Below are 23,450 nucleotides of genomic sequence, written 5' to 3'. Positions count from 1 at the left end.
TGATGTGGAAATGACAAGATCTGGTAACTGAGTGGTTATATGGGCTGAAATACAAGTCAAAGACACTGCCAAGGTTTTAAACCTGAGTAACTAGAAGAATATAGTGGTATCCTTGACAGAAAAAGAGAAGCTTAGACTCCATTTTTGCTCATCACTTTACTACCTGTGTGACCTTGAGCAAGTGATTTCACCTCTGTGTGCCTGTTTCCTCATTGGCATTACACCTACATACTAGCTATCTCACAGGGTTACTGGAAAGAAGTGAATGCAATAATGAACATACTAACTACCTCACAGGGTTATGTTAAAGACTGAATGAAATAATAGATGTAAAGAATTTTCTGAACTACAAATACCAACATATTACTTGTTATTAATATTATTTTCTAAGTCCAAGCTTTATGATAAGACACAACTAATGGAAAGCCTAGAATCACTGCAAATGACATAGACACTAACTTTCAGTCCTAATACTCAACTTGGTTGTCTATGTACTTCTATGAAATGTAGTTTAATATAAATATCAAGAGAGAGGCTCATTTTGAGGCATGTTGTTACAAAAGGAAGATGGCAAACCCTAAGGTATAGAATATAAACAGTTTACCCTTGTTCTTTTTTTAGAAATGGATTCTGACACGGTGTATATGAGTTAAAAATAAAGATATGCACTTTAGAGCAGAAGTTCTTAACTTTTTTATTGGGCCATGGACTCTTTTCGCAGTCTGGTAAAACTTATGGACCACTTTTCAGGATAATTTTTTTTAAAGAAATGAAAAAAAATGCCAAATTTCAGAGGTTGGTAAAAATAAAGATGTTAGTCAACATGCATTTATTAAGCACCTACTATTTGCCTGGCACTGTCCTAAGTGCTGGGGATACAAAGAAAGATAAAAAACAGTCCCTGTTCTCAAGGAGTTGATATTCTAATGGGGGAGACAACACACAAACAACCACATACAAAAAAGATATATACGGGATAAATTGGGGTTAAAGGAGGACTGGGAAATCCTTCTTGCGGAAGGTAGAACTTCAGTTGAGACATGAAGCCTGGGACAACAAGAAGCAGAGATAAGGAGGTAGAGAATTCCACTAACAGGGGATGGTCAGTGAAAATGCTTGCGTCAGGAGATGAAGCGTCATGTCTCAAAACTCATTCTTCTTGAACTCTCTGCTGAAGATACTTTCTTCTCCTTGATACCATCTTGTCTCCAGGTTTTTGGAATACTACTCTCTCTTGATTATCTTCCTAACTATGACTGCTCCTTCTTATTTCCTTTTGCTGCAAACTCATTCAGGTCATGCCCATTTACCTTGGGTGTCCCATAGTGCTTGGTCCTGGTTCCTCTTCTCTTCTCTATCTATACTACTTTACTGGGTGATCTCAACAGCTCCCATGGATTTAATTATTATCCCTACAGTAATGACTCTCAAATCTACCTTTTCAGCCCTAACCATCTCCAACAGCCTTTCAGACATCTCAAACTAGATGTCCAGTAAACACCTTAAAATCAACATGTCCAAAACTGAACTAATTATCTTTCCCACTAAACCTTCTCCCCTTCCAAATTTCCAACCTGATGTTGAAAGTATCATCATCCTCCCAGACACCCAGGCTTACAACCTAGGTGTCATTTCCAATTCCTCAGTATCTCAACTCCCCTTCATCCAATCTGTTGCCAAGGCCTGTGGATTTTTGTAACATCTCTTGACTACAGTTCTTTCTCACATCTGACATTGTCCCCACTCCAGTGCAGGCCTTTATCACCTCAAACCTGAACTACTGCAATAGCCCTCTAGTAGGTTGGCCAGCCTCCAGTCTACCCCCACTCCAGTCCATCTCCCATTCAGCTGACAAACTGATTTTCTTAAAGCACAGGTATGACCATGTTACGCCTCCCCATTCAATAAACTCTAGTGGCTTATCACCTCCCAAGAGCAAATATAAAATCTTTTGTTTGGCTTTCAAAGCCTTTTATAACCTAGTCCACCCCTACATTCCAGTCTTCTTACACCTTACAAGCACTCTCCTCCCCCCCAACGTATACTCTTCAATTCATTGACATTGGCCTCCTTGCTATTACAAAAACAAAACACTTCATCTCTAGGCTCTAGCCATTTTTACTAGCTGTCCCCATGCCTGGAATGCTCTCCCTCCTCATCTCTGCCTTCTAACTTCCTTGAAGCACCAAGTAAAATCCCACCTTTTACAGGAAACCTTTTCCAATCTCTCTTAATTCTAGTGCCTTTTCTCTTTTAATTATTTTCTATTTATCTTATATATAACTGTTTGCCTGCTATCTCCTCCACTGGATTATGAGTGCTAGAACTGTCTTTTGCCTTTTTTTGTATCCCTAGCACTTATCACAATGCCTGGCACATTAGGCACTTAATAAATGCTTAATGATTGACTACCTGGATGATATGTGAGGAACAGCAAGGAGATAAGTATCACTGGATCACAGAACACATGGGGAAGAGTGATGTTCAGGGACCTCTTTACAATGCTGTTTTAGAGAATAAGAGTATCTAGAACTTAAACTTACTGTTGAAGCCAATATTTATTCCTTCAAAACTAGGACTATGGGGGGGAGGGTAGATACAATGGGTTAAGGACAGAAGAGGTTTGGTGGGTAAAGATGTTAGCATAGTGTCTGGCACATAGTAGTGCTTAATAAATGCTTGGTGACTAACAAAAAGGCTAATATTATGCAAAATCGTGAACAGAACACATCTTATTTAAAATAAAAGCCTGGCTATATTCACTTTCTAGCTCTCTTCCAAATTACAAATGTTTGTGGGGAAAACACACACACTGATGGAAACCTCAATGAGGTTAGGTGTCCGTGGTAAGAGAGCTAGTAAAATCACAGGCAGAATTCAAATTTAGGTCTTCTTCATTCCAAGTCCACTAACCTAATTTTTAAACAAGACTAGTAACCTGGAGCCACATTTGTCTCTTTAAATATAAAGATTCCAATTCCACCTTAAATTAAAATGTTATAAAGAAAAGTCACGTCACAAATATAATTCACCACAGCATTCTCTCCACTATATATATATATATATATGTATATATATATATAAATAAAATGAAGGGCCAAAACAAGACAAGAATTTTAACTGTATCTTCTTCTAGTTCCTACCTTGTACTGTCTCCTCCCTATTTAGTGTGAATCTCTTATCAAACCTAATAAATCACCTACCCGCCTTGTTTTGTTTCCCATATGTTCCTTTAGCTACTGCTGCAGCAGAATTTCTCATTTCCATGCATAATTTAGTACTTCTAGTTAAGTTGGACATATTCATTAGACGTAACAAACTGTGTTTCAAATAATATAGAAAATTTACTTGTCCCTAGTTTTCATTAAAGAATTAATCACTGTAATGACTAGTAAATAACCAAGTGTGGGAACAAACTTTAACTGAATATAAATATCACATTATTATATATGTCTCTGCAATATTCTTGGGTTGTTTTAGTTTTTTAAACCTTTAATAACTTAAGCTTTAAATAATGCAGAAATAATCCAGAATCCTTTTAGTAAAACATAACTGAATTTCCTCCTCACCAGGGATAAGACCTTAAATTCTACTAGCCACAAGACAGTTTACATTCAAGTTTACAATTGGCTTTCTTTTGCTGTGAAAGTCAATATAAGATATGTAGTATTCTCCTGGACATTCAAATGGTCTCTAAAAGTCATCTGCAGGTTGTCTCTATCCAATCAAGTTTTTGTCATGAGGCTGCTGGGTACAAGGTACTACTCTGATGTCTTAGAAGTCCTCCCCAACTCTTTCCTGCACCAGCAGGTATGGCAATCAGTGTCAATGAACTCCGTGAAATGAGCAAATGGTGGTGATGCTGCAGAAACGGGAGAAAAGACTAAACTGAACAGAACTTCCTAATGAAATGGCCTCTTGTGTAGCTAGCAGACACCTTCACTTACCACTGCCTGTTCAAAGAGTGCTCTCAGCTGCTGTTCAGACTCCCCTGACAATCCAGACACAATCTCAGTAGCAGCAACTTTAAGAATTGGCAGCTCAAGCTCCTGAATATAAACACACAAAAGAATGATGCAAACTGCCAAGTTTCAAACTAAATTATTTCCTTCTGACCCAGCCAACAGAAACAAACTAATTTTTTTTTAAGCCCCAATTTCCAAGGAATTGTTAGCTTTATATACTGGCCCAATGAAAAAGAAACATATTTTAATCAAGATTCTGTTTTAATATTAGCTTTTTTGGACACAGTGCCTGAGGGTTTTTAATTCTACCACTGGCAGAGGAAAGCTTGAAGATTATTTTCTTCCCCCTGAAAAGCTGGTATGCAACCAAAGAAGTTATAATCTTTCCCAACTCTAGATTGGGCCAACATATTTTGAAATGTCCTCTGCCTAGGGAACAGAAACTACAGGTGATCTGACACATACCAAAAACTTTTTTCCCACTTTTAACTGACGAAACAATGGAGAGAGGTGAGAGGAGAGAAGCCTCATCACTGGAAAGATGCTATATTTGAAGCCAGCTGTACCAATGGCAATAAATAGGGCAATTATGATCATCTTAGAGGTGGTTTACCTTTACCAACTACTGCTCTATTAGAAAAGGAAATATAGTCCTATTCTACCCAAAATGTCATCCAGAGCAAAAAGCAGTCAGATAACAATTTTGGTCATTATCAGTTTAGGAATTAAGTGAATAGAAATCCTGAAAACTAAACTGGAATGCCCATTTCATTTGCCACCCTTATAAATTAGCACAAATTCAATCAATTTTAAATTAAGAAAAAGAGAAACTTTTCTAAATGACAACTGCACTCTTCCTGACACCAACACAAAATAAATTAAGGAAGTTCAAAGAGAGAAACAGCAGGCATCAACATTCACTTACCCCAGCAATTGCTTGCGCAAGTAATGTTTTTCCACAACCTGGAGGTCCATGTAAAAGAAATCCTCTAGGTGGTACTACACCAAGGTAGTGGTATACTTCAGGATGACGCATATGGATAAGCATCTTGCACACTTCCTGTCAAGAGAGAAGGAAATAATACTGGTTTGCAAAGCATTTTACGTATATTATCTAATTTGATCAGCACAACAATCTTGTGAGGTATGCTCTACAGGTATAAAATTTTTCAAATGCAGTAGGTTAAGTGACTTGCCCATGGTAATACAACAAATAAGGGATCAGAGGTGAGATTCTAACTCCAACTTCACTTGACTTTAAGTTCAACAGCCTTTCTAATATGTCACAGCTTATGCTAAGATGGCCAAAGGGAGAAATACATTTAAGCTGAATTAAATGTCTAATTTTTAAAACAAGCAACTTTGTCAAAGTACAACTCAAATGACCTTAAGTCAAGGATGCTGTGCTTTATATCAATTATTTCTTTTGTCCCTCAATAAAGTCAAAAGGCAAAAGGCAGGCTGGTCTACCTCAAGTTTTTATTCACTATGGACACACATTTGACAAAGGCAAAAACATTGTGGTATGTTTCCTTCTGTCACTAGCAGCATAGCAAGATGAAATCATATTCTACAGTACAACTAACCTTCAGTGTCATATCATTGCCCCCTACATCTTCAAACTTCACAGCTGGGATCTGTAGCTCTAGTGTTTGAGATCTGGCTGTCAAGCAGAAAAGAAGGGGCATGAAGAATTCAGAGCAAGTCAACAGCAATCTACTTAATAACCTCTACTAAGTAAACTACTACAGATAAGGAAATATTTTCTAGTATATGCTTCCTTATACTCCCACCCCCACCGTATAAATCTAAAATCACAGGACCCTGCATCTCCCTCTCCCAAAGTAGTTTCCTGAAATTTAAAGCTAAATATGAAATAATGATACATTACTACCACTTAACCACCCACATAAATGTAAACTACTCATTAATCTAACCTTTTCTTTGCAAAACATTTTCTATTTCTCCATCTACTTTCTGAAGATCCTCAGTTTTCCTCTTGGTTCTTTTAAGCCTGTTTTTTCTTTTTTTTTCACTTTCCAGAAGAGAATCATCTTTTGGATCCTAGAGAGACACCAAATGAAATAATACCTTGTACGAGTAATCAGTTACATGCAGTTTTAAAAATATTTACTTAAGCCACCTTTGAAGATACAATAGAAAAAGCCTTAACATCTTTAGAAAAGGGTACTGCCAAGAATTTCACTTGTTCTTGCCTCTCACATTTTTTATCTCAGACATCAAGAGTTCTTGGCTATATTCAAGTAGAAAAGAAGAGAAAAAAGCCAACTAAAATTCAAGCATCCAAATTACTTCAGCTCTATTAAACCTCAAAAGAGCTTACCTTCCAGATGTTCCTAACATAGGTACACTTTCCACCCTTTGCTGACCTCCTTGTTCCTCACCAAAGCTCCTTTTGGTTCTTGGTTCACCAAACTAAATCAATTTCAGTCTGAACAGATTCCTATAATATATGCTACACAGTCTGGCCTGACATACTCTAACCCCATTACCTTCTGGGTCTTGCCATACCTTTCCTCATCCTAGTTATATGCTGCTTTGCTATCTATGCTTCACTTGACAAGTATCATAAAATTCACATGTTTCTACTGAGAAAGGTTTTAAAATAGATTTTTAGATATATTATAACATTGTAGAACCTCCATAGTGTCCTACTCCAATGCCTAATCATGGCAAGGAGGTGATCCTTGGTTCTATCATAGCAGAGGATAAGCTTTGGATACTTCTACCATGCTGGAAACTGACTATCCTCAGCAAGAGACACGGTCTATTTAAAGAAGACCAATCTTGCAATGGGAGAGGCAGATCATCAGCACCTAGCCACCTGAATAATCCATTTTTTGGGCCATAACTACCTATGAAACTAAGAAAATTGCAAAATGGCCCTAAATCTTCTGTGGCTTCCTTAAAATTCAAGTGACAGGGGCAGCAAGAATGAGGAATCCTGCAGTTTGGGGAATTTAAGAATTTAGGTGCTTGGTACCCTTAAAAGTGAAATCCTTGTTTGGTCACCAGCAAAAGGACATCTTGCTAGAGGAACTGAATCCTATCAATCCTGACATTCTTCTACAAATGAATCCAGAAGAAGAAAGGACGTTGCAGTTAAACGAAAGAATGGCACGTGTGCTGTTTTGAGAAGTAAAGAAAACAAACAGCAGAATAAGTTTTATCATGTCCAAAAAGCCACATGGAACATGATTTCATGGGATGGATAGCTGGTCCAATGAGATGTATTTGCAAAAATAACACCATAAAAATAACTGAAGCTTATATATAAACATCAGTTGCTTAGCCAAAGATGAAAAGGACTCTACAAAGAACTTGTTATGTCCTTCCAAATTAAATCAGTATACACTGTAATACTTGATGACTTCAATACAAAGGCCAAAAAAAGGTAAAGATAAGAAAAATCTATGAGAAAGGATGATTCAGGAAAGAGAGACCATCTTTCAGGAAATTATCAAGGAAAATTGCCCTGATATTCTAGAACCCAGAAGGCAAAATAGAAATTGAAAGCATTTACCAAGCGCTTCCTAAAAGAGATCCTAAAATGAAAACTTCCAATATTATAGCCAAATTCCAGAGTTCTCAGGTCAAGAAGAAAATATTGCAAGCAGCCAGAAACAATTCAAATATTGTACAGCCACAGTCAGAATAATACAAGATTCAGCAGCTTCTATATTAAAGGATAAAAGGTCTTTAAATATGATACTCTGGAGGGCAAAAGAGCTAGGATTACAACCAAGAATCACTTACCCAGTAAAACTGAGTATAATTCTTTAGGGGGGAAATGGCTATTCAATGAAATAGAAGACTTTGAAGCATTCCTTTTCTTTTCTTTTTTCTTTTTGGTTAGGCAATGGGGTTAAGTGACTTGCCCAGGGTCACACAGCTAGTAAGTGTTATGTGTCTGAGACTGGATTTGAACTCAGGTCCACCTGAATCCAGGGCCAGTGCTCTATCCACTGCGCCACCTAGCTGCCCCCCAAAGCATTCCTGATAAAAAGACCCAAATTGAACAGAAATTCTGACTTTCAAATACAAGACTCAAGAAAAGCACAGAAAGGTAAATAAGAAAGAGAAATCATAAGGGTTTCAATAAATTTAAATTGTTTACATCCCTACAAAAAGAAATGATTCTTATAATTCCTAAAAACTTTCTCATTATTCGGGCAATCAGAAGGAGTATACACAGACAGAGGGCATGGGTGTGAGTGGATGAATATGATGGAATGATTATCTAAAAAAAAATGACATTAATGGGTGAGAAAGAGGAATGCACTGGAAAAAAGGAAAAGGGAGCAGCAGAATGGGGTAAATTCTATCACATAAAAGAGGCATGAAAGAGCTTTTACAGTGTAGGGGAAGATAGAGGAAGTGAAGGGGAGCAAGTGAACCTTAATCTCGTTGGAATTGGCTCAAAGAGGGAACAATAAACACACTCAGTTGGGTATAGAAATCTATCTTACCCTACAGGAAAGTAGGAGGGGAAGAGGATAAAGAAAAGGGAAGGGAGGAGAGAGAGGGAATAGAAAGCAGGGCTGATTGAGATAGGTAAAAGACAGAAGCAAAACACTTTTGAGGTTGGATAGGATAAAAGGAGAGAGAAAATAGGATGAAAAGGGAGGAAAACAGGATGGAGAGAAATATACAGTTTGTAATCCTAACTGAAAAAATTTTTACATCAGGTTTCTCTGATAAAGACATCAATTCTCAAATATAAGGAGAACTGAGTCAAGTTTACAATAATAAGAGTCATTCCTCAGTCGATAAATGATCAAAGAACATGAACAGGTAGTTTTCAGACAAAGTAATCAAAACTATCTATAACTGTATGAAAAAATGTCTAAATCACACTTGATTAAAGAAATGCAAATTAAAACAACTATGAGCCCACATTTATCAAATTAGCCAGCATGACAAAAAAAAAAAGACAAATGTTGGAATGATGTGAGAAAATGGAGGCACTAATGCACTATTGGTGAAACTGTTTAAAGAGATGAAGAGAATTTTAGAAAATATTGAATGGGAATACAAAGGAGCATACCTATTTCTCAGCTATGGTGAACCCACCAGGAGTAAGTGCATAAAAATCTCACAAACAAGTGCAGAAAAATTAAAAATATCTTTTTTTCTGACCATAATACAATAAAAATTACATTCAATAAAGAACCTTTGAATCAGATATTAAAAAGTAATTTCAAACCAAACAACTTAATCTTAAAGAGCGAGTGATTCAAAGAACAAATCACAGAAACAATCAATAATTTCATTAAAGATAAAGACAACAATGAAACAAAATACCAAAATTTGTGGGATGCAGCCAAAGAAGTACTTAGGGGAAAATTTATATCACTAAATGCTTACGTCAATAAAAGAAAGAACAGATCAACAAATTGATTGTGCAACTAAAAAATAAAAATTAGAAAAACAACAAATTTTAAAACTCCAATTAAGCAACAAAATAGAAATCCTAAAAAATCAAAGGAGAAGTTAACAAAACAGAAAATTTTTTAAAAAATCAACAAAACTTTATTAAGCTAATAAAACCAGAAGCTAGTTTTTTGAAAAACAGAAAACAAAATAAAATATACCACTGGTAAATTTGATTAAAAAGAAAACCAAATTATCACTACCAGAAATGAAAAAAGTAAATTTATAACCAATGAAATAAAAGCAATTATTCAGAGCTATTTTGCCCAATTATATGCCAATAAACCTGACAATCTAAATGTAATAGATGAATAGTTACAAAAATATAAACTGCCCAGCTTGACAGAATAGGAAATAGAACACTTAAATAAGCCTATCTTAGAAATAGAAAATGAAGAAGCCAGAAATGAACTGCCTAAGAAACTCCCTAGGACCAAATGGTTTTGCAAGTGAATTCTATCAAAAGAGCAATTAATTCCAATACCATAGAAACTGTTTGGATAAAGAAGAAACCCTACCAAAATCCTATCACAAATATGGTCTTGATACCTAACCTAGGGAGAATCTAAGTAGAAAAAAAAAACTATTGGTCATTTTTTTCTAACGAAAACTGATTCAAAAAATTTAAACATAATCCTAGCAAGAAGAGTATCATATCAGAAAGAGAGTATATCTCAAAGATCATACAATTTAACCAAGCTGGATTTATAGCAATAATGCAATTTATACAAGTAATGCAATATTTGACCATGTTATTGACTATATTAACAACAAAATCATATGATCACATTGACAGATATAGAAAAAGCTTTTTTTTTTTGGCTTTTAGGCAACTGGGGTTAAGTGACTTGCCCAGGGTCACACAGCTAATAAAGTGTCAAGTGTTTGGTCTGAGGCAGGATTTGAACTCAGGTCCACCTGACTTCAGGGATGGTGCTCTATTTACTGTGCCACCTCGCTGCCCCCAGAAAAAGCTTTTGACAAAAGACAATACTCATTCACATTAAAAACACTAGAAAGCACAGTAATAAACAGAGCTTTCTTTAAAATGATAATCAGTAGTGATCTTAAATAAGCTCTAACATTCTTTACTCTGTAATTAAGCTGGATGCCAGGAATTCCAAATCATAAAACTATTTGGTTTCAGAAATGTTAATTATGTTGTCTCACGTTTTTCAAAATTTTCAAACAAATGACAAAATTTTCCAAATACTTCAGTGGAGGGGGATTTGAATTTAGAAGTGAGAAATTTGGGCTAAACAGATAAACAATCAATGCTATTAGAGAGTTGCTTAAGATGATGCCTTGGATTCTAGCAATTTCTATCTGAGATAATATCCTGAAATACTATCATGAAATAGATCAGGTGAGACATGAGAAGAAAAGAAAATTCATAAGGCTAAAGGTCCCACTTTCTTAAGGTGAGTTAATTTCCAAATTAGAATAAATGGTACAGATCTGGAACCCAAAAGTCTTGGGGAATCAGATCTAAGCCCAAAAAGCTCTGAAGCTTAGGTTTCATAAGTTCATAATGGGCACAGATAATCTTGACCAAAATTTATTTACAATCCCAACTTAGAACCAATATTTCTGGAGTCATTTAGAACTGAGCCATTCAGTTCTATTGTCTCATACTCTCAAGCAGGAACCAAAGGAATCTATATGAGTCAGGTCAAGGGAAACTGCTGTGTCTCTCACTAGGATTTCCTTGGACAATCTGGGATACAGGTTCCCAACAGACCAAAAATGGGTCAAACAATATTATGATATTATTATTCTACATAAAAGTAGCCAATGAACAAGAATCTTTGAAGAGATGCTTGACCGGATCTGATGTTAAGCAAATCACATGATATACAAAAAATATTCAAACTTACTGATCACAAAGCCAAAGAAAAAAGGCATACTTCACTCAATAAAGGTTAGTCTTTAACATCCTTCTCTATGACAGCATTATAAAGAATCAGATAACAGTGATACCTATTCATTCTGGCTATTTTCTCAATACACCCATTCATATGGGGACATCTGGAATTAAAAATTACTATTCTACAAAGCATATTTTCACAGCTCTTTTCATGACTAATCATCAACCAAGTAAAAGAAAATCATACCATTGGAACCTGACCTCCAGATACCCACTAAATCTTAACAGGTTAAAGGGAATATAGCAAAGTCCTATTTATTTCACACAGGAGAAATGTCTACTCAAAAAAGTATCCACTTAAGGACAATGAGTCAGAAGGCTACAATAAGCTCCTGGAAAATAAGGCTGAACTATTAAAATACAAATACCTGTAACTCAGAAACTGGCTTCTTATGGTTGCCCTGCTCATCTAAAAGGTCTAAAAAAGCATTCTCTTTCTTTCCACTTGGGGTTTTGTCAATAAACCATCCACCTTCAGAAATCCTGGTAAAAGCAGGTGTTGTCGAGACATTCTTTGGCATAGAGAGACTATTTTTGCTTTGTTCAACTGCAGGACTTTCTCGTAAAATGTCAGGATTTCCTTTCCGGTACAATGACAGCAGAGAGTTGTTCATGTGATTTGCAGACTGCAAAAAATAAGAGTACGTAAATGAATCCACAAACATGTAGGAAAATACTGACTATATGAACAAAGGTCTTATATTGGCATGACACTTCCATTTACATTCAAACATTAAAATAAAATGATTTCACAAACAAGTAGTTTACAATAAAAATTCCCTTACTCATCACTTAGTATCAGTCCAAACTAAAGCTTTTCAACTTTAGGAACCACAATAAAGCTCTAACTTCACATCAGCTATAAAGTAAATTGTGTTCTCATAACTGAATTAGTAAGAAGCATCATTTTTTAAGAACATACTTAAACAACTTAAGCTACTCTAACTGAAGTGAGAAAATTGTTGTCGGGTTTTTTTATCAGAAAAGTAGCATAAAATCAAAGCTTTGATATATTTTGCGGAATTGACAAAGAGCCATGTAGTCTTATAAAGAAAAGCAGAAAAAAAGACCTGATATAACAAGGATCTCTGAAAACAGTAGCTTAAGTTCAAGTAAAGGATGGTAGTGAAAACACTTCATCAACGTTTTTGAAAAACAATATTAATATTACATATTATTACTAATAACCCAGTCACTCTAAGATATAAAGTCCTTTCCTATGTCATTTACTACTATACATATGCAGGATCTTAGGCAAATGTCTTGAATCTTTCAGGGCTTCAGTTCTTTCACTGGTGAAATGGACTAAATAACTTCTAAGGTCCCCCCCAGCTGTAAATGGATGATCCTTTGGCTAGATCTAATGCAGAGTAGTCCTATAACTTGGGGACTTCATATATATATATATATATATATATATATATATATATATATATATATATTTACATTCCATTAAAGACCCTACTTTGAAGCCACTCAACTTATTCATGTCCCATTCATTGACCTACTCCTCTACTTCACCTCTGCTATACACAGGTAAGTCAGACCCTTGATCTCAGCATCATACAAAAGTGATGCATTTCAACGGTCATAAACTCCAAAATTCCTTTATCTGATCATAATCTCTTATCACTGACTAGGGGACTTCAAAATACATACTGATGTTCCCTCAAATACCTTAACTCCCCACTAGTTTAATCTACTCATTTCCCAAGATCTATTCCTCCACAACAACTCTGCTATATACAACTATGCTCCTAATGTTGTCATTACTCACAAGATCTTGATTTCCATATTCATGAACCTGAAATTCCCTTTTTTTGATCATAATCTTTTACCATTCCTTTATTCCTTTCTAGGGCCCACTTCTGACTCTCTCTTCTTTAGCCACTATGTCACATCAACCTTGTCACTTAAAAGATCCCTATACCCCTAGCAGCTCCATTTTAAATCACTTAATAAATGTTTGCTGCCTTGACTTATGATCCCTAAAGCTGTTCTTCCTCCATCATCTAAAATCCTCCAATTCAGACCTTTCCCTAAGCCATTATCCCTGCAACTGGCTTTATTCTTCTCCCTTCCCTAATAGTTCAACTCTATTCTAAACAGAAATCCTTTGTCCACTTTTTCTATCGTCCATCACATCTTGCTAAATCTCAAACTTGGAATTGCTCCTGCCATCATACTCCTTCATTCCTATTAACATGCTGCTGAAAAAATCTGGAGAAAATAACTAAACCATGCTGATTGGTCCACTAAAATATATATCACATAATCTCAAGTGGGTCCTTCCTCACTAGAAGCAAATCAGCTCTTTTATATCTAATTGATTCCCTGTCTCACTCCCTCCACCACCACCCTACCACTCCCAAATCCCCTTTCTAAAATTTTACTCTTCTTCATGAACTCCAATCTAGTTACACTGACCTACTTCCTGTTCCTTGAACACAACCTTCTATCTCCCAATTCTGTGCCTTTTCTCTGGATGTTTCTCATGTCTAGGATGTTCTCTCTTCTCATCTCTAACTCCTAGCTTCTCTGGCTTTCTTCAAGACTCAGCTTACACTGGGGCAGCTAGGTGGCGCAGTGGATAGAGCACCGGCTCTGGATTCAGGAACCTGAGTTCAAACCTGGCCTCAAACACAAAACACTTACTAGCTGTGTGACCTTGGGCAAGTCACTTAACCCCACTGCCTAACCAAAAAAACAAAAAACAAACAAAAAAAAACTCAGCTTAAACCCCACCTTTTGAAGGATGACAATCCCTCCCCACACTAGGAGATTCTCTCTGAAATTACTTCCAATCTACTCCATATACATTTGGCACATACACTATTATTTGCATGTGGTTTCCCCCTCTAGAATGAGTTCCTCAAGGGCAGAGATCATGTTTTTACCTTCCTTTGTAACTCCAGTGCTTAGCACAGTGCTTGACATACAATAAAGGCTTAATAAATCTTTTTGATTGATTGACCCAGCAACAATTCATTAAGTGACCACAATATGCAAATTATAATACTAGATCCTGGGATAATAAAAAAAATTCCAGGATTCTAATACAAATAGGGAATACTCAAATACTGCTGCCAGCAACTATGAACTGATTATCGGTTAAAATTTGCAAAGGAAAATGACAATTTCTAGTCCTTTAATGGAACCAACCCAGTTCAAATTCTAGGAAAATAATAAATATCCATATTATTCAAAGGTTCAAACCAATGGATTTCTCTAGTGTCTTTTGTAATACCTAGATATGTTAAAGTGAGTATGCCATACACAAAAGCTCTTTATGTCTAGTCCATTTATTAAAAAATCAAAATAAAATAAAATAAAATAAAAATTCCTGGGGCAGCTAGGTGGTGCAGTGGATAAAGCTCCGGCCCTGGAGTCAGGAGGACCTGAGTTCAAAACTGGCCTCAGACACGATACTTACTAGCTGTGTGACCCTAGGTAAGTCACTTAACCCCAATTGCCTCACACACACAAAAAATCAAAATAAAATGAAATCATTTACTAAGTAGTTATTATTGCAAATTTACACTATGTCAGGCGCTAGGGATATAAAGACATAAATCAAACAGTCCCTGACATAAATGAGCATCCATTCTTTCAGGGGGAAAAAACCTACATACACACATATTGATACAAAATATATATGAACTAAAAGGTAAGGGGAGGGGGCGAGGGGAAGAGCAACTGGAAGGATCAGGAAAGCTCTTATATAGGTGGTGGTATGTCCCTCAAGCTTTGAAGGAAACTAGGGATTCTAACAGGCAGAAATAAAGAGAGAGTACATTCCAGGGATATAAGACAGACATCACAAAGGTACAGCAATGAGAGGGAAAAAAGGTCAGATTGGCTGGACCATAGTGTACGAGGGGTAGTTCTGTGGCTGGTTGTTGTTCTTTGTGTTCATAGAGGACCAAAATGACCTCACTAGGTCAGGGCCAAGGTAGAATGTGTCTGACTATAGCCGATCAGACCAATAAAAGTTCAGAAGGCTATAGCAGACCACCGATTGGGGAAAAAGCAATCCGTATGAACATTTGGAGTGGAAATGTCTCTAAATTTGTGCATCTCACATTTCTTTTGAGTTACTGCAACTCTGCTTTGCTCACAGTGCCTTCTTTGATGCAGGCACACCCTGCTGGACAGTCCTATGCCAATGTCTCCCCTGTCTTACAATTGATTCCAAAATTCTTCAGAGAGACCTCGAGAGTGTCCTCGTATCTCTTCTTCTGACTTCCATGTGCACACTTGCCTTGTGTGACTTCTCCATAAAAGTCTTTTAGGCAAACATACGCTTGGAATTTGAACAACATGGCTAGCCCATCAGAATTGTACTCTCTGAAGTAGAGTTTGAATGCCTGGCAGTTCAGCGCAACAAAGGACCTCAACGTCCAGCACCTTATCTTGCCAGGTGATCTTCAGAATCTTCCTAAGACAATTCAAATGGAAACGATTCAGTTTCCTAGCATGACGCTGGTAGACTGTCCAGGTTACACAGGCATACAACAATGGAGTCAGCACAACAACTCTGTAGACTTTCAGTATAATAGGCAGCTTAATACCTCTATTCTCCCACAATTTCCTTTGGAGCCTCCCAAATGCTGAAGTAAACTCTGGCAACGCATGCATCAACCTCATCATCTATGTGGACAAACCTGGAAAGTATACTGCCAAGGTAACTGAACTTATCCACAGCATTCAAATTTTCTCCATTTGCTGTAACTGATGATTCCACATGTGGGTTGTACAGTGCTGGCTGGTAGAGAATCTGTTTTCTTGGTATTACTTTTAAGACCAAAATTAGCACAAGCAGCAGAGAATCAATTCCTGCACCTCAGCCTCAGAGGCTGCATTGAGTGTATGATCATCAAAATCATCAAAAAGTCACACACCAACTCTCCTTCCACTCTAGTCTTGGCTTTAGCCTTTTGAAGTTTAATAATTTATCATCAGCGCAGTAGCCGACCTTGATACCATTTTCCTTCTTATTGAAGGCATCTGACAACAATGCTGAGAGCATCATGCTAAAAAGCACGGGAGCAAGCACAAAGCCCTGCTTCGTTACACTGGTGACAGGGAAAGTACTAGAGCATCACCCATTATTCAGAACCCATGCAAGCACGCCAATATAGAACTGGTATACAATACTAATGAAGTTCTTTGGGCAATCAAGTTTTGTCCTGGTCTTCCAAGTGTAGTTATGTATAAAATATGGTTGGAGAGGTAGGGTGGGTTCATGTTGTAAGTGGTTTTATATTCCAAGTAGAGGAGTTTGTATTTGATCCTGGGGACAACAGGGAGCCACTGCAGTTTACTCAGCATCAGACCCATTCTTTCAGAATATCACTTTGGCAGACAGATGATATAGGGGACAGACTTGAGCCCAAGAGTACAATTAGGGAACTTTACTGCAATAGCCTAGGCAAGAGGTGATAAGAACCTGAACTAGGGTGGTAGCTGTGTAGCTCCTAGAACAAATATTACCATTTAAATACAAAACTAAAGTGTTTAAATTTAAATGGTATCTTTTCCATACCACCAAGTTCAAAAGGTTGACTTGTTTTTTAAAAGTCAGCCATGAATATTTTCCTAAATAATCTGACAAGTGTAAGAAGACAGCATCCTGCAAGCAACATCTGTCGATAACAATGCTTGCCAAGTTCAGTGATTTTTTTTTTAAATGTGGTAGGTAAAACATGTGACTCACCTGTTGATCTGGGAAATCTTCCACATCTGAATCATCATCTGTTTTGTTTGCTATGTATCTTAAGAAAAGATAGTAAAAGTCAGATTATTTTTAACACAAATTATTGAGAGCTAGGATAACATTCTTGAAAAAATATCTATATAAGTAATAAAATTAATATATGAAATGAAATAGGCAGACCAAGAGTCATCAGCTATATCTTTTTTATGAGTACTGTATTCCAAATTAACCAAAAAAGGGAACAATAAAGCAAGAAATAACAAAAGAAGACTTTTTCTGGGGTTGTTAGGTGGTACAGTGGAGCCAGGAAGAACTGAGTTCAAATATGACCTCAGATATTTTACTAGCTATGTGACTGGCAAATCACCTAACTTCTCTGTGCCTCTGTTTTAAAACAAATCCCCATTTTACAAATGGGGATAATAACAGCATCTACCTCCCACAATTACTATGAGGTTCAAGTGAGATAATATTTGCAAAAGCACTCAGCACAGTGCTTGGCACACAGTAGGTGCTATTTAAATGTTAGCTATCATCATCATCCTCACTTCCAAGAATCTTGGGTATTATAAACTGATGAAAAATGAAATCAGCATAACCAGGAGAACAATTTATACAAATACAACAACACTGTAAAGAAAAAAACAACTCTAAAAAGCCTAACTCTGATCAATGCAATGACCAACCAAACCTTTACAAGACCACTGAAGGATAAGCATAAACGTACATCACTATAAATAACATTACTTGCCAATAGACCACAGAGCTAATGGACACAAGGTGCAGAAAGAAACACTGAATCTGGACAAGACACTTATATGATTAACTTTGACTGACACTGCTTTATGTGTTACCAGGTTTTTTCCCCTCAGTTTTTAATTGAGGAGGGAGAAGCAGTTTGGGTTACCAATTGTGGTACAAATAGAAGAGGACTATCAAAACATTTTTTAAAAAATGCACAAAGGGAAACAGCAGGAAGTTTAGAAGAAAGCACGTGTAAGCAGAACAGTTTTTGAAACAATGTAAAATTATTATATACTTTTTTAAAGAGGCAAGCACACCAATGGACAGTGAAATCGGATAATTAGCGTAAAAGGAAGAGTCATGAGGGCTTTTATTTCCAAAAACTGGTTCTACATAGAACTTGTTTCCTGCCTCAACCTAGAGCAGTAGCTAATGAGTCCATAAGCAGAAACTGTGTAAGCAAGTCAGCTCAGGCTGAGCGAGATTGTTGGCTTGTAAGCTATCTTGTATGCTGATCTGCTTCACCATCTTGCTTCTATAATCTAGCCTTGGTCCTGGTGGTGAACCTTTCACCTCAAAAATCATTTTGTCAGAGTTGGAAATAGTGCAAATAACTCAAGGGCAAACCACAGCTATTGTCTTCCTCGCCAAGGCAAAGACAAAGGAACCTGCCCAGGCTTCTAAGTGTTAAGAAAAAGCCAGTCTATATTATCTTCTTTCCAATCTTTGCACTGTGTCTCAACTAAGTGAAGAGTTCTAAATATTCCACTGGAGATAATCTGGGGACTGGGAACTAATTTAAAATGTAGAAGTAATGCTATTTTTCTATTCACGGGTCAACTCAGGAGGCTTTATGGAAAGGGCAAACAGTCTGGGCTCCCCTGACTTCAATATTAGGGACTTTATTTTTTCAAGGACACTTAAAATAAAGCCTACGCATTTTTTTTTAAAAAGGCAAGTATTATGAAAAGATTAATTTTTTAAAAATATAATCAACTTTTTCTGTTCTGCTGTGAACGTGAAAATGATCTCTAAATTAAAAATAAAAAATTAATAAATAAAACCACCTCTCTTCTAACACTCACTCATTAAACTCTTGACTTTTTCTTGCTCTTTTTGCCAGGGGTTCATCTTCTAATTCAGTTAAGTCTTCAAGTTCTTTCTCTCTCTTGATTATGCTAAAAACTAGAACAAAACAAGTTTCCATTAAATAAGAAATGTCTTCTACAACTGTTGTTAGTAGTTCAACACATATCAGGAAACTCACCTTTTTCTACCTGAATTCTAAAAGCATTTCTCTTCCTCCGGCCATAATCGACACTGAAAGACAATACAAATAAGTTTAGCAGTCAGTCAACAAGCATTTTTAAATTCTTAATATGTGCCAGGATTACTATGTGCTAAGTGCTAGGAATACAGATATAAGCAGAAAGACAGTCAGTCTCTGCTTCCAAGAGCCTGCCAATCTAAAGAAGTAAGACCATACATAAAAACAAGTAGCTGAAAAACTGGGAAGGTTGAGGTGGTAGGGATTAAAGTACTCATCAGAAAGGTATGGTACAGAAGAGTCAGGACTACAGCCTGAAGAGGAATGAAGACATGTATGGTCTGGGCCTCCTTAAAATGGAAGTTCTGACATGAACCAGTCAATCAAAGGGAGAAGCTGCAGGGGTAGAGGGACTTCTAACACAAGAAGTAGTCCAGAGGTGAAATGAGCTTCCGGGTCTTCGCTGACAAGATAAACAAAGTTCTGGGGAAATGACTCAGTAGTGCAACCTGTAGAGGAATGAAGCCTCTTTCCAAATATCAAGACCATATCCAAGAGACTGACCAAAGGGATTTTAGAGTGATAACTCAATTCCACATTTATTAATTAAAATTAAAACATTTACTAAGCACCTAATACATGCTAGATATTATGCTATGATATACAAACAAGTGCCTTTAAGAAGCTTTCATCTTACAGGGTATTGAAGAGGTTCAAAATTTACATAAAGAAGGTCATTCTGGACTGGCTATGCTTACAATCTATGAGGGCAATAAGCTACACCAATAACTATAATCCTTAGTTAGGACAGAGTACATCTTAAAGAATAAGAAGTTCCAGGCAAGGGTTTTGTTCCACCACGGTTTGTATTCTGCAACGCCCAAAGCCCATTCACTAGAAACAAACTGAAGAGAAGCTTATTTCCTTCCCACCAAAAAATCTGACCCTGCTTGAAAACTAAGCCAAGGAATCTAAATGATTACTGTAATAGTTTCTTCAGCAAATGGTAGCAGCAAAAACGACTGAAGTTAAATCTTTCAAATGTCTAGCTCAACTTTAACTGATAAAGTTCAGTGGCTCAATTTACCAGTTAAAGGTCCTCTCAGTGCTTTGGGTGAAATAGCGCCTAAACTAACTAAAATCACATTAGGTTAGCCCTGTTACTTTTTTACTCAATTCATTTAATACAATGCAAAAATCAAAAACAAATCTCTAAAGAGTTTCATGCAGGCCTTAGCTGCAGCTTTATAGAACTCCATTCTTGAGGGGCAGCTAGGTGGCGCAGCGAATAGACCACCGGCTCTGAAGTCAGGAGGAGCTGAGCTCAAATCCGACCTCAGACCAAACACTTGACACTAGCTGTGTGACCCTGGGCAAGTAAGTCACTTAACTCCAATTGCCTAAAATGACAACAACAAAAAAAACACAAACAAAAAACAAAGAATTCCATTCTCAGATTTGTTTTAGCTACTAGATCCAAATCTTGCTGTGGAAATTAAGATTCCTGGTTAGATCCTGAGCACAACAGAAATCAGCTACTTCTCCTGCATATCATTCCGAAGTTGAAACAGGTCATGTCTACACTATTCAACAGTTGTTAGGTTTAACTTTCAAGGGCTAGAGAAGGAGTCCAAAGTTAACTTCCCTGACCAATTCAACAATCTGACTTGGCCATTATTAAAAGGTGACTTGGATAATCTAGTCTTTTCTTGCCTCAGGCAAAGTCAGGGTTTGGAACAAAGTTTATAGTAGGAACAATCCGTTTTGCTAACTTTTAAGTATAAAATCACACTACGATAAATAAAAAGATCACTATCTTTTTAGCCCAGTGTACTGTTTGTTCATGAAACGCTACGCACACACAAATCACATAATACTATGATAGTTGGATTAAATAACTTCTAAGATCTCTTCCAACTCTATTATTTCAGGATCAAGTAGCAAAAGCGCTAAGGAAAGCACTGAAATCAGAGACCAGCCCCAACAAGCTTAAAATCTAAGGACAAAGGTAGTGCAACCTAAAATAAAAACAGTAAATTTCAGTATGTTCAGGAAGAATTTGCTCAACCCTAAGTAAGATCACAGATTTAGATCTGGGAGGGACCTCAGAGTCTAAACCTCTCGTCTTATAGATGAGGAAACTGAAGCCCAAAGAAAATAAGCCTTTTGCCCAAGGTTGCATAGACAACAGAAACCATAACACCTAACTCCAAATCCAGCACTTTCCACTATATTATACTGAATAAGACGCACTGAATTTCAGTGTCTTATGATTCAAAAAGTACTTCAGAATGCTAGACTTCAGTAATATCGATGAAGTAATCATTTATCAGGCACCTACTATGTCCCATGCCGTGAACCAGGCATTGTACATTCAAAATAAATACAAGGTAACTGGAAAGAGGAAAGGACTAACATCTTAGGGGAGATCAGGTAATCAACAGCCTCCTAATTCCCAAATCTACTGGCCTAGGTTCAAAGATTATCCATTTCACCTGTTCTTCAGAAATTAACATGAAACTTCTATTTCTTGATAATCCTTCCAGATTTTCTTTTTTTGTTATTGTTGCTTATTCAGGTTTATTCTTTTATTTTATTGTTTTACTTTGTTTTACACTAACCACTCTCCCTACCCTCAGGAAAACAAAAAGGAGAGCTGAAGAAAACGCCCTGAACACCTAACCGCATGGCCCAATAAAGCAAATTGACTGTCCAAAAAAGTGTGCCTGTCTCTGCAATTTCAGTTCTCTAAAAGTGGCATGTTTCATCATCAGTCCTTTGGACTTGTGGCATCTCATCGCACAGATTTGAAAGATCTAAAATCTTTCAAAGTTCTTTTTCTCTATATTATTGTTGCGCAAATTGTTCTCTTAACTCTGCATAATTCACTCCATAGCATATTATAGGACTTCACAGTTTCCTCAAAAACTGTACGTTTCATCATTTCTTGTGGAGTAATAATATTCCTTTACACTTATACACCGCAGTTTGCTTAGCCATTCCCAACTGGAGGACACTCCCTGAGTTTCCAATGTTTGGCTACCACAAAAAAAGAGCTGCTATAAATATTTTTATACGTGCCTTTTCCCTTTGGTTTTTTTTTGGGGTATAGACCTATTATAGTGGAACAGATGGGTCACAGGGTACATATACACAGTTTAGTAACTTCAGCGGAATAATTCTAATTTGTTTTCTAGAATAACTAAACCAGAGGTTCCCAAACTCATTTGGCCTATAGCCCCTTTTCAAAAAAAAAAATTACTCAGTGCCCCCCTGGGATTAGGTTAGGTTAACCCTTATTTTCATTCAAGGCCCCTCAACAGCATCCAAGGCTACTAGTCTCCCCCCACCCCCAACAGTTTCAGCACCCCAGGGGACGTTATTGTCCACTTTGGGAACTACGGACTAAACCAATTAACAGCACAACTAAAAGTACACTACCATACCTATTTTCCCACTGCCCCTCCATCACTTGTCATTTTCTTTTTTTTTTAAATCATCGTACAGTGTGATGAGTAGAACTTCCAAGATGCTTTAATTTGCATTTCTCTATTAGTGATTTGGAACGCTGTTTCCATATGGTTGTTGACAGTTTGGATTTCTTTTTTGCAAAACTGCCTATTCATATCTTTTAATCTTAGTCTCATATTTCCTTGCTTGTTTTTTTCATTGTTGATGTGAGAAAAATTAGTTTGCCTCTCTTTCTAAATCAGATAGGCTATTTGTTCAAAAAACAAGAACCACCTAATTTTATATATCAACTTAATGGTGTTTTACTTTCAATTTCATTAATCTCTTCCTTAATCTTCAGAATTTCTACTTTGTTACTTAATTGGAGAATTTTTATGTGTTGTTCAGATTTTTTTTTTAAATTGAATGCCCAATTCACTGATTTGCTCTTTACTTGGTTGATGAAAGTAATGCAAAATTAAAAATTTTCCCTTAGAACTGCTTTGGCTGTAATACTTAAATCTTGGTACATTGTCTTCTTATTGCCATGTTCTTTTATGTAATTTTTAAATTGTTTTTATAATTTGTTCTTTGATCTGCAGTTTTTAGAATTATGTTAACCTCCAACTATTTTAAAATTCATTAAATTTTCTTTCTTTGTGATCAGTAAATATGTTTAGTATTTTTGCTTCTCAACATCTTTTGGTGGGAGGTCTTTAAGTCCCTATAATATGGTCAATTTCTGCAAAGTTTCCAAATAGCTTAGGAGAATATAAATTTCTTTCTATTTCCATTCAGTAATTCTCAGGGACCTACCATCTCTAACTTTTCTGAAGTTCAATTCACGTTGCTTGCTTATTTCTTGTTTATCTTTTAGTTACATTTGTGTAAAGATAAAAGGGAGTACATTAAGGACCTTTACTATTA

General features: G+C 36.5%; 1 protein-coding gene across 2 annotated transcripts in view; it reads right to left on the bottom strand.

Annotated features, from left to right (window-relative positions):
• Positions 1-23,450, bottom strand: part of NVL (nuclear VCP like) — a 105,437-nt gene that overhangs the window by 70,850 nt on the left and 11,137 nt on the right. For both annotated transcript variants that reach the window (XM_078156295.1, XM_020982180.1), the window contains exons 3-10: positions 19,074-19,126; positions 18,892-18,991; positions 17,063-17,120; positions 11,715-11,972; positions 5,903-6,029; positions 5,552-5,628; positions 4,891-5,025; positions 3,948-4,049 (exon numbers count right to left, since the gene is read on the bottom strand). In XM_078156295.1, the coding sequence (XP_078012421.1) occupies positions 3,948-4,049; positions 4,891-5,025; positions 5,552-5,628; positions 5,903-6,029; positions 11,715-11,972; positions 17,063-17,120; positions 18,892-18,991; positions 19,074-19,126 (910 nt within the window). The remainder of the gene's footprint in view (positions 1-3,947; positions 4,050-4,890; positions 5,026-5,551; positions 5,629-5,902; positions 6,030-11,714; positions 11,973-17,062; positions 17,121-18,891; positions 18,992-19,073; positions 19,127-23,450) is intronic.

This window comes from Phascolarctos cinereus, unplaced genomic scaffold (assembly GCF_003287225.1).
Source record: "Phascolarctos cinereus isolate Bilbo 61053 unplaced genomic scaffold, phaCin_HiC Scaffold_5;HRSCAF=322, whole genome shotgun sequence".
Taxonomy (NCBI): domain Eukaryota; kingdom Metazoa; phylum Chordata; class Mammalia; order Diprotodontia; family Phascolarctidae; genus Phascolarctos; species Phascolarctos cinereus.
This window is presented reverse-complemented; position numbering and strand designations above follow the sequence as displayed.